The following is a 12,428-nucleotide window of genomic DNA, read 5'->3' as shown; positions in this document are numbered from 1 at the left end:
TTCAACGAGAGGCCGGCATTGGGGAAGAAGGGGTGACGGAGGCGACAGATGGGCCTGGCGTTTCATGGGCTAGTTTAAGGCAGTCAGGCCGGTGTTGGCCACGGGGAGGATTTCTGGGAGGTGACTAATGTCCGTTTGGGAATCCTCAGCTCCAGCCCAGGGGCTGGTGGCTGGCGAGAGGGAAGGGAGGTAAAGGATGGGCCCTCGTTAAAAAAATCAAAATGAAAATCAAATCTGGATGACAAACGACCTGTGTGGGTGCGGTCTGTCCTGGGTGACGATGCTTTTTATTAACACCATCCTTTGGCAGCGTTTCTCCCCCGAGGCGCAGGGAAGGACAGGGCGGCGACAATGGCTTCGTCAATAGATCATGAGAAAAGCAGGGGTTTTGGGAATGAAACTCCAGACTAACGTAGCCTTTTGGTACATGAAAGGGACGCTGGAAAGGCTTCTTAAGAAATTAACGAAGCTCTTTGAAGACCCCAAGCTATTAAAACAGTGTCTATTCCACATGCCGCGTGGGTTTTGGATACGAGAACTTCGCTTTTTCTTCCCTTTCAGGCCCACAGAGACTTTCTCTGCCCCCCTCAACATTTATTGAGCACCAACTGTGTGCTAGCCACAGTGTTGACTGCCTCCATGCTGGTTAGGTCTTAGATTCTTACTGTCAGCCTGATTTATTTTTATCATGGCAAAATATATATCATATTTGCCATTTTTAACCAGTTTTAAGTGTATAGTTCAGTGGCATTAATCACATTCACAATGTGGTACCAAGCATCTATCATTTCCAAAATTTTCCATCACCCCAAACAGAAACTCTGTACCCATTAAATAATCATTCATTTCCTTTCCCCCTAGCCCCTGGTAAGCTGTACTCTACTTCCTGCCTCTGCGAATTGACCTTTTCTAGCTATTTCACATAAGTGGACTTTTATATTTGGCTTATTTCACTCAGCATAATGTTTTCAAGGTTCATCCACATTGTAGGATGTATCAGAACTTCATTTCTTTTTATAGTGGAATAATACTCCATTGTGTGGCTACACCACACTTTATTTACCCATTTTTCTGTGGGTAAATGGCCACTTGGGTGGTTCCCACCTTTGGGCTATTGTGCATAATGCTGCTGTGAACATTGGTGTATGTGGCAGTCTGAGACTATTTATGAATCCCCAAAAGAGAAAGATTATGTTTGTAAACTAATCTGTTCTGGCGTGATACCTTTGATCATACTGGATTCAGCTGAGAGGCCCTTGATTAAATTACCTATTAAGATTCGGGCTTTGATTCGACCCTGTCAGTAAAGCGTGACCCAGGTTGAATCCCGCCCCCTTGGTGGGCTATATAAACAGACTCACTTAAGAAGACACGGAAGAGGAGAGAACTTGGTCATTTCGATGCTGCCATGTGACAGAAAGAAGGCTCCAACAGCTAAAGCCCCCGGAAGAGAAAGGAGCCATTTGCCTGATAACGTGCAGCCCAAGAGAACAGAGCAGCTGAGCAGCTGAGAAGGCCCGAGAGACCAGTGACCATCTTGCTTCAACACATGGTGACGGACTTTGGTGAGAAAGCACTTCTTACGGTACCTTGAGTTGGACTTTCCATGGCCTTGGGACTGTAAGCTTTTACCCTAAATAAATACCCTTTGTAAAAGACAACAGATATCTCGTACTTTACATCGGCACCCCTTTGATAGACTAATACAGTATACAAATATCTTTTTGAGTTCCTGTTTTCAATTCTATTGCGTATAGACCTAGGAATGGAATTGCTGGGTCATATAGCAATTCTGTGCTTAACCTTTTGAGGAACTTGCCTCATTTTACACAGGAGGAAAGTAGAAGAAGCTCAGAGCGGTTAAGTAACTTTTCCCTGGCCACACAGCGCAAGGATAGGATTCAAAGCAGGCCTGCATCTGGTTCGCATGTGCGTTCCACCACACCACCCTCAAGTCTTCTGATGATTGCCCAAGCCTAATATTTGACTCTTTATCCTATTGGAAAGATGACCTAAGTCATCCCCTTTCTTTTTGTTAGTTCTTGGATTCTTACTGTCAGCCTGATTTATTTTTATCATGGCAAAATATATAAATATTTTGGATAAAAAGACTTCAACAGCCAGGTGGGAAAGAGGCAGATTCTAGCCTAGGCATAGCAGGGGCCAAATAAACGTGTATTGGAGGTCACTGATGATAGGAACATGCAAGGCAGTTTCTAAGCACTCCATGTCTATTAACTTTGTTCTTCCTCAATCACAGCTTGAATCATGATTATCATCTCATTTTATAGCTGAGGAAACAGAGGCACAGAGAGGTTAAGTAACTTGCCTAAGGTCACACAGCTCATAACTGGATGACCTGGGATTCATACCCAGGCTGGCTCCAGTCTGCAAGAGGCCCTTTTAAAACAAGGAAAAAAGATCAGGAGTATCTTTAGTCCCACTTACCAAACTGAGGTTGCAGGAGGCTAAATGAGGCTCTGCCTATACCAACCCAAGCAGGCGAAAAGCTGAGATATGATGCTCAAAGCCTGGCTTTCTGTTGCCTGAGAGATCAGCGGCCCGAGAGGGGCTGTGGGCAGTGGGCCCCCACAGGATCAGGGGTTTGCTGACGGGAGCCTTTTTTTAAAAAACACAGTCATGAAAACACATTCCCAGCGTGACTGGTCTACATTGTTTTCTTCCCCCAGCCTAGGTACCTCGCAACCAAAGGAATCAATACTGGATGGCCCTATAAATAAATAAGCACATCAGTCAACTCAGTAATAAAATGAAGGGAAGAAAAATATGGAAATCAGCGATATTTGTGCAAATCCGGTTACTGTTTACTTTAATATTGCCTTATGTGCTTATGCGGTTCCAAATAGGCAGATTTAAAGTTAATACGGGACTTGGTGGATGACAGACTTAGCACACATCCCCACTGGTGAGCTCTGAGAAGGGCCGATCCTCTGAGGAGCCTACCTGAGCTCAGGAGAAGACAAGCCCCTCAAGATGGATTACTCTAGAAATGGCCTCTCCTTCCACTTCCCCAACCTGGTACAATTCAAGCCTTTTCTACCTTACCTCCTGTGCCTTTTCTACCTTATCCTCTACGTGGATAGTTTCAGAATCCTGGTTACAAAATCAAGCAAAAAGGAGAGATGCGGGAGGTGTGACCCCATTAAGAGGTTCCAGAAAAGCAAGTAAAACAATATGCTGAGGGCAGCTCAGCTGCTGCCAAAGGAACTTGGGCCCAATGGGCTGGCCGGACAGAATAGAACAAGACTGATTTATACTCGGAGGTGGGCTGATAGGAAGGATTCCAGGGCAGGCTGGTACCTGTACGTATTTGCAAGGCTGCCTTAGAGAATCTCAGCAGAGCAGAATGCCAAGGGAGAGAAAAGATCATGCAGTGCAAACTTAGGACTTTAGAAATGAGAAATCAAGGCTGGAAGGTGAAGTGGGTTGCTCAAGGTCATAGGTCTTATATCAGCAGAGCCAGCGTAAGACTGGGAAAAGTCTAGGGAGAGGTAGATTTCTTGGGATCAGACACTAGAATTTCATTAAACAGAACAGAGAACTCTTTCTTACCATGACACCATTGGCTGATCTGGAGGGAATGGGGCAGTTTGCAATGGGGGCAGGGAAGCTTCTCCCAAGCTTCCAGAGGCTTCCTTTGGCAACTCCAGGTGGGATGGGAGAGGGAGCTGGGAAGTACTTTTGTGAAGTGCCGTGGGTCTTGTGTCTTACCTCGGCTTGGAAGCTTTTTAATACAGGAGCCACCATCTCTCTGATTTCCTGAAAAAGAGACCAGCAAAGAGTTCACCATATGTGCCAGGTAGGAGAACCCACTGCCCCTATTTGCAGCTTATCATTGTTTCCCCCTAGATCAGCATTTTCCAAGAGTGTCCCAAGGGACTTGCACTCCCTGGGATTTCATAAGTGTTACACACACACACATATGCAAAAGGGTTCTGAGCTAAATCAAGCTGGGAAACATCAAACCCAAGAGGTTTCTTTCTTGCAGGTATTTTTGGAACCTTTAATATAATGCACATTGGGTATTTCCAGAAGAAGGAGAGGCAGTGGCACTTTCTACATGTATTTGATCATGGAATTCTCTTTTATATAGACTCTCTTGTGGAATGGTGGTCCATCATGGAACACTCTTATGAAAAAAGCTATCCTGGTGGGAGTGCGTAGGGTGGAGAGGTCCCTACTTCCCATGCCTGATGCTAAATCAAGGAAGTTCCTTCATGAAAACCCTTGGGGCATTGCTCAGGGGCTGCCTCCTCCAGGCAGCCATCTCTGATATTCAACCCAGTTGCTATCTGTCACTTCTGTACTTGCCTTTTTCCTCCCCAGAATGTACAGTTTCTGGGGATCTGGCCTGGGTCAACCCCCATGGCACCCAGCTCAGAGGAAGCGTCCTGTCAATGTCTGATGAACTCTGTTGAAGTGGGCTGTCTTCAGAAGGGGCGGTTTGGGCTGGCAGCCCCAAGTCGCCTGTTTTCAGACCTTAATTCCTGCCTTACTCAAGTAAGCCTGAGGAGCAGGCTCCCCTGGTGGGCTTCCATCAGCTCTTCACTCCAATGTGCAAGAGTGGATGCCTTTCGGAACCAGGTGGTCCCAAGATCCAAACCCTAAATCCTCCAGTTTGCTTTGAGATCCAAGAGTGACTTCCCCAACCAGGGGGAGGGGGAGGGGGAAGCCCGGAGAAGCCGGAAAGGAAGGAATGGGAGGAAGAACACACAGCAAATCCCTTAGCTATGGAAACAACCGTGTGTTCCTTCTGCTTCCGGAAAGAATCCTCCTCTCTTATTTCTATCCTGCAGGGCTTTTGGAGCCATGGACACAGTGACATACGCTGGGGATCATCAGCAGGGAGGTGTGTGTCCCGAGCAAATTTGCAATGGAAAATGGGAATCTAGATCAGAGGCTGTGAACTCAAGTGGCCACAGAGGCCAGACAGAAAACGGACAGGATTGAGGTTCTGTAGCAGATCTGGGGAAACACAAGCACTGTCTGAAGGGGGCGGCGGCCATGCAGCTCTAGCAGATGAGAGCCGCATGGGCCTGGGGTCTCAGTGTTCAGATCCACCAATCTGTCAAAAGTCATGGGAAATCTGGATTTTTAGGTGCAATCTGAGATGTGAGTTGCTGACCACTTATTGTAAATTCTGAAGGATGTCTCAGACCATGTGTCGGCAGGAAACCTCCGATCTAGGGTTCCTCATCCAGTCCCCTGGATTGACAGAAGGGGAGACTGAGGCCCAGAGAGGAAGGGTTGGTTGCTTGAGGTCACAATGCAAGTGGGAGGCACAGCAGGCATTTGAACCCACTTCATCAGGCTTCCCAAACAGGCTCTCTTCACAACCCCACACCTAAGTGAATTTAGGGGATATAACCCTGAGGGTCAGGAGGGCTGGGGGGGACTTCGGGCCAAGCTGACCATTCCTAGAAGTCCAGGGCCCTGTTTGCTTAACCCCTGGGGGGAGCAGGGAGAAGCCACAGGCTGGAGGTAAGTTGGGCACCAGCCAGATGATGTTCTTAAATAAAGCCTTGGCATGACTCTCTCCATCAAGAAAGGCTGGTTCCAAAAATGAGAATTTTCAGAGGCACAACTATAATAGGAGTGGAAACTTATTCCTGCTAATTACATAATTGCATAATTATGCAGTATTAAAATTATGTAAGCTGAACTTGGAGGTTTAAAACCTGGCCTGGATTTCCCTCATCACCTGGGGGCTCCCATGTGGCCAGGGGGAAAGTTTGCTGTGCTGGGATTCAAGGAAGCAATGGAGGGTCCCTTGACTAGACAGGGAGGGCATGTGGGGCTACAGAAGTTTGGGGTCATTTCAGCTCTGCTTCCCAGAGGCTGGAGAGCCAAAGGCAAAGCTACTGGTACCCATGTTCTAGGGGAACGAATCAGTTTAAAGATGAAGCTGAGTTCTAGTCGAGAAGGGAAGGGGGCTTGTTCAGTCTAATCTATGTCTTCTTGGAGCCAAAGCAAAGATTTGACCTGTGTGAAGATTCATCCCTTTTCTGCAAGTGCACCCTTCCTAAGCCCTTGAAGCTAAGATTCCTTCTAGACTTCTGTGTGGACAAGTTCTAGCTAGGACCTAGGCCCTTCCCTTGCCTTGAGGAACCAGGGGTACTGATGGTTTATGAAAAAAGGGTTTTGAGAGGAAGAGACTGCAGTTGACCAGAAGGCTGGGCCCCACTGTACTCTTAAGCCCTGAGGCTGGCAAGGCCTGCCCCTTCTCCAGCTCTCCATGGTGCCCTATTCCCTCAGGAGCTCCCACCTCTGGGTGATTCTGATGGACAGATAGTTCTGATGCTGACCTCCCAAATGTCAAGTCCCATCCTGCCCCCCTCCCAGATCCAGGGCCCCCCTCCCAGGGTGAGGACAGAAAGTTCAAATGTTACCCCTCCAGAGGCCACGGGGAAACCGGGCTGGCTTTGGGGGAGGAATGGGCTCTGTTTCCTATAACGGCTCTGACATGCGGCATGCAGCATCCCTGCCAAAGCTATATGGAGCAGAGGGCTTTGTTTTTCCTGTTTGTGCTTATCCCCACCATATATACTTTTTTAATCTGAGAAGCAACAGGGGGCCTGATGGAGGAAGGAAAGGAATTCACACATTCGCCCCTGCAAAGAACAGAAACATGTCCATCCTTGCCTCTTCCCTTGGGGGTCCCTTATAGGGCTGGGGGCTCATGACTCTCTGGACCACCCCATGGCAACTGGCAAAGACAAAGCTGGTGGCTGGAGTTGCAAGGGAAGAGGTGAAGGGAAAGAAAAGACAGGGATCAGGTGTGTTACTGGGGGTGGGAGGCAGTTTCAGGGAGGACAGGAGAGGGGGACCGAGAGTCTACTGCCACCATCTCATAGATGCCAAACGGAAAAGCAAAATAAAATTGAGAACTCTCATCAAATTGGCTCTGTCGTCGAGGCCAAGCATCGGACTTGGCTGTGAATGCCGGGGGGGTGGGGGTGGGGGTGGGTGGGGTGGGGGATGGGTGGTTTATAGAGCCTCAAAACAATTACTTTAATGGAGAAGCGGCCGCCTCACTTTAGATGGCGCCGCTGAGCGCTGCTCTGCCAAGGAGCACCGAAGGTTGGGGGGCTGCAATTTTTCTTCGTGGCTAATTAGCTTCTTTTCTTGCTAGTCACTTATGTCGACAGTTTTCAAAATATAGTTTGAACAGAGAAAAATCTGCATTCCTACTGTGTTAATTCTATAACAGCAAATATACTGTACCTCAGGTACATTTTTCTTAAATTCCCGGCGGAGTTCAATTAAATGTTTATGAGAATGTTCACTCTCCTCCTGCCGTGCAGACAGCTCAGAAGCGACGGAATTAAGCTCCTTCTGGAACAATAAAAAAAAAGAGAGAGAGAAGAAAAAGATTTTTTCTCCTTTTCCTTTTTAATCATCATACAAAACAGCATTCCAAACAAGTTTTCTTAACTTACAAAGCTGGGAAAAGATAGGCTATTGACTCCTGACATAAATGAATAATTTACCAAACTAGGAAAGCAAATGAAAAAATCCAGGACAGTTTTGTTTTGCTTGTCGGATGTTGGGCCAGATCGATAATCTCCCAGAAAGTTGGGTGGAGTTGTTTTTTTTCCTTCCATCTCTTCCCCACCCCTTTGCCCCACCTCTTAAATTTCCAAAGGAGTGATGGCATAAGCTTGTCAGTAACTGTAGAAAACATCTCCAAACCATGTCAAAATAGTAAAGCGCGGCATATTGTATGGGCATATTATAGTGTAAGGAAGTGCTGTCGACAGCTTTCATATATCAGAGGTGGGAACCAGTCCAACTATGAGTTACTTACACTTAAGGGTTCATAAATACGCCTTTTAAGATATAGATGGCTTTTTAATTTCAGTAGATTTTGGAAAAATGAAGGTGCCAATAAGAAGCAAGCTGACCTTTTGTATATGCTGCAGTAAATCATTTAAGGTTCACTTCAAGTATAAGAAATACTTCATTGAAGACTCATAGATTCGGAGGAAATGGATTGGAAGGCGCCTTGCCTGCCTGTGTGCAAGAAGGCGTCAGACCAGTTTTTACAGGATGTACCAGCGAGGGAAAAAAAGAGAGTGAGGACGAAAGGGGGGCTGCTCCAGCTCATACACATCACAGACAGTCTGCTGGTCTTACATGTATATTTGATCACCCCTCTTGCGGCTTTCTTCACTTTAACGGTGGCAGTTTCACAAGGGGAGTACAATTCACCATTAGCTGTCATGGATTTCATTTGCATAATTCAAGATATGCTCTGTTTATGTGGTCTGCTGCTTTCTTGCACCATCCCGTGATGGGCTTTTTTTCTGGACCATAACTTGAGGAGCACTTCTGTATCTATCACCTGATTATATTTGCGGCAATCAAGCCCCATAATTCCCCAAATCCGGCGATGCAATAAATTCCTGCAATCAGATTTATTAAAAACACACACGCAGATGCGGGAGTGTATTTCTAGGGTGAACTCTTTAATCTAACATATGTATGATGAGGCCCGGCACCGTGTTGAAAGACCCCATTTGTCATTGCTAATACACATTCATCTCGCACACACAATGAAACACTTTTACCATTAGATAATGAAATAAAAGTACTATTAACCCGCTGCAAATCCTTTTCCCTCTAAGAGACGAAATGCATGGTAATTGTCTTATATCATGTCTGAGAGTCGGTAAATCTGCTCAATAGCAGTTTGCCATAGCTCCGCGATCCTCTTACCAATTGGAGGCTGAAGAGCCCATCCCAAGCTTGTCTGCACTTGGGACAAGTGTCTCTCTGGTCTTTGGAGCCTTTTGGGGAAATTGGGGAGGCTTTTTATTTCTAGAATCATGTTTCAACCTCTTTGGAGAAGCACAAGACCAAGGGGAAATTTTAGGGTGTATATACCAGTATAAAAATTGAAAACAAAAACCTAGGACTGCATAACAGTGACCTCTAATGTAAACCGTGGACTAGGTTAAATAGTACGCATATAATACTATTGTTGTCAATTGTAACAAAAGTACCATGCTAGTGCAAAGTGTTAATAATAGGGAAAACTGTGTCTGAAGGGGGTATATGGGAACTCTGTACTTTCTGAATGATTTTTCTGTAAACCTCCAACTACTGTAATGAAAAAAAAAAAGAGGGGCGAGGAAATGGGCTTTGTGGTGCTCTCCAAGGTGCTGAAATCAAATCTGTTGCAGCACGAGGTACGGCAGCTTGGGGACATGGGGACTTCCAGTCCAAATGTTCCTTGGAATTTTGAGCTAGGTGAGGGTCAAAGTGTCGTGGGAGAGAAGGAGAGGGAAAAAAAATTTTTTGACAGGTTGCCAAGAGGACAGGAGAAATAGGGGAGACTTCTGCTGTATCATCCTTTAAAAATAACCATAGTTTCCAATATAGAATCCACAATTGAACAGGACCAAACACCGAGAGATGAGGGGGAAAGACCTGTGTTTGCAGCAACATTGCTGATCAAGGGTAGATGAGAAACGACTGGCTGGTCCAGGCAGGTGGACAGCGCCTCACCTGGCAGGAGGGAAGGCATGGAGTGACGCAGGCAACTGAGTTACAGCCGAGTGCTCTCCGTTTTTCTTAGCTTTTCTCGTCTGTCATGATGACAATGATGTGATTTTGTCATTGCTAGAGGACAAAGAGAACTGGGTCTGGAGCTTTTGGATTATCTTGTATCTGACACTAAATATATATATTTTTAAAGTCTCTGGGACACTGCATTGCCCCACACCCTGACAACTAACACACCTGGTGGGGGCTGGACTTTAACTTCTCATTTAAAACATCAAACCCAGGCTCTGAAAGAAAAGGCTAGAACAGGCTCATCTCAACTGCCTGGTGTGTTGTGTCAGTCACCAGACAATTAAGCCTTGCCACCGGCCTGGCGTCCTCCACCTGAACTCGCCACTGAAGGAGGGCTGCCTGGTCTCGCCGCAAGGTTCTTGGTGTCTGCGGCATCTTCCCTGCTTGGCCCTCCAGGGGCAGATGACGTCACTGATACCCACTCTCTTCCCAGCTTGCCATGGTGAAAACCTATGCTCGTTCTTCAAGCCTGAATTCTTGCCATAGGTGCCCTCGGTAAACACACCTTGACAATAATAATAATAATTATTGCAGAATTGTAATAGTAATAAGTAAACCACAATTATAACTACCTTTTATCAAGCGCTTACCATGTACCAGGCACTATGCTAAGCTCTTTCCATGCATCGTCTCATGTAACAAACACATCAGTATGTACATATGGTGATTCAAGCAAGGGCTAAGAAAGAAATTACAGTCAATTGTAATAATCCAGGTGTGGATTATGCCCTTGGTGGATTAGAAAGGCCAAATTTGAATGCCTCCTCCATAACAGGCTCCGACCCACTTCCCACTGGTGAGGGTGTTGAGGGAGCCTAATTTTAAGTGAAGTAAGTGGGTAGAGTAACCTGTTGGCTGATGGTACCCTTTTATGTAGATAAATTGAGAGCTCAGAAAAATGCTCTAGATCATTGATTCTCAGATTTCTGGGATTTGCAGGTCAGTAAAAATCTCCAAAAGTGGGGGAGGAACTGATAGAACATTGCCAAGTTTTACTCTGTCCAGCAAAGGCATTAAAAACCACACCCCCACCCTAAAAGAAAGGATATTTGGACAGCAACAAAGCAAGAGGGCCAACTCCAGACTTGACAGTGATCTTTAAAAATAGACACATTTAACTTGAAGAAAAAACTCATGGCACTGTAGTTCTTTTGAAGGAACAAAAAATAAACCTCTGTCACCAACACGGCCAAGCCTACTCTAAGTCAAGTCTTAGAAACGAAGGCCTGACCCACTGAGCGCACAGCCGGCAGGGCCGCTCCTGATGGCCTAACAGAACCCGGAGCCTCTCAGCCCCAGCCCCCAGCCCCCAGCCTCAGGGAAGCATGATCAACACGCCCCAGACTTGGGGCCAGACCCAGGCTGGGAGGAGACTCATCTGATTAACCGGCCATCAGCAGCAGACAGACAGCCCGGAGCCCGGCACAGACCATTCAAATAATGATCATCATAAACAGCCCATTTGCAACTAAAAAGAAATAATTTTAATGAGCTTGAAGCAGATGATAGATGCAGCTGAGGCTTGGGCCAATGCGCGAAGAGAAAGGAAGCTGGGATCCCGCGGCTCCGGGGACCAGGGCACCAAAGGAAGAAAGTGGGCTGGCAGGAAGGGGCCCTCCTGACGGGGTCTGCGACCAACGCCCCCCACCCCAGCCCTTCTCATTCCTGGAAGTGCCCACTGCCCAGCAAGTTCCCCAGCACCAAGAGGGTCTGCTGCCGGCATGTCGGGCCACCTTGGGACTTAGACCTCCAGGGCACTCGGTCTCAGGGCCTTGGAACATTTGAGTCAGAAAAAACCACCTGTCCAGTCAGTCCACTGTGGCCCAGACTTCAACCACACATGTCCCTCTATGTGAATTTTGCCATTGTGATATTCCACCTGCATTAATATTTAGAATTTATTTTCAAATTGATTCCCTTTTTCTCTCTATAAAGAAATATACAACTTCAAGCTCAGTTTTAAGCTTGATGATTTTTCCACCCACACAACCACCGCCCAGATCAAGATACTGAAGGTTCCCAGTGCTTTAGATGGCTCCCTCATGCTTCCCCCCAGTACCCCTGAGTAATCATAGATAAATCTTTCTTGTTCCTGACCTTTACATGATGACTCCCTGTCCCATCAGTGTGTGTGGGTGTGGGTGTCCACATCTTTTGCCCACAGTCACCTCCTGTCCCATCAGCGGGGGGGGGTTCCCACACCTACCACCCACAGTCACCTCCTGCCCCATCAGTGGGGGGGGGTTCCCACACCTACCGCCCACAGTCACCTCTTGTCCCATCATTGGGGGGCGGGTTCCCACACCTACTGCCCACAGTCACCTCCTGTCCCATCATTGGGGGTTGTGCGCTCACTAAAGGAATCTGATTCTCTCATTTTAAAGATGAGGAAACAGAGACATAGACAACTTACTCACCAAAGACACAAAGCTTGTTAAGAAACTGATTTCCTACAAGGGAAGGGTGAGTCTTGGCTTGAGAGATAAAACAGTTGGCTGTCCATTGGATAAGTTGAACATTCTGGGTTTAGCAGGGTTTCCCCAACCTGGAGGGATTGGGAGTCTTATAAGAACACTTGGTTTTTAAAGGAATTTAACATCTGATCAAGTCGACTAAGAACTAGGCTTTGATCCAGAATCTGTGTTGGTATGGGGGAAGCCCGACAGCACACATCTGTGCCTGCGTGACCTGCCAGCACCGGCCCACATGCTTCTCAGCTCTAAGAGGCACCCCCAAACTCAAGCATCTCTTCCTAACACTAACTCCCAGAAAACTTCTAAAAAGGATGCAGTGATTGTTGGGGGCAGGTGTTAAGCAAGCGAGGAGCT

At 46.8% G+C, this 12,428-nt stretch overlaps 1 protein-coding gene across 1 annotated transcript in view; it reads right to left on the bottom strand.

Annotated features, from left to right (window-relative positions):
• CUX2 (cut like homeobox 2) overlaps nt 1-12,428 on the bottom strand; it is a 264,720-nt gene that overhangs the window by 95,771 nt on the left and 156,521 nt on the right. Inside the window, 2 exon segments of the mRNA XM_058281377.2 lie at nt 3,733-3,780; nt 7,246-7,356. Coding sequence (XP_058137360.1) covers nt 3,733-3,780; nt 7,246-7,356 — 159 coding nt within the window.

The sequence above is a fragment of the Dasypus novemcinctus genome, chromosome 19 (assembly GCF_030445035.2).
Source record: "Dasypus novemcinctus isolate mDasNov1 chromosome 19, mDasNov1.1.hap2, whole genome shotgun sequence".
Lineage (NCBI taxonomy): Eukaryota > Metazoa > Chordata > Mammalia > Cingulata > Dasypodidae > Dasypus > Dasypus novemcinctus.
This window is presented reverse-complemented; position numbering and strand designations above follow the sequence as displayed.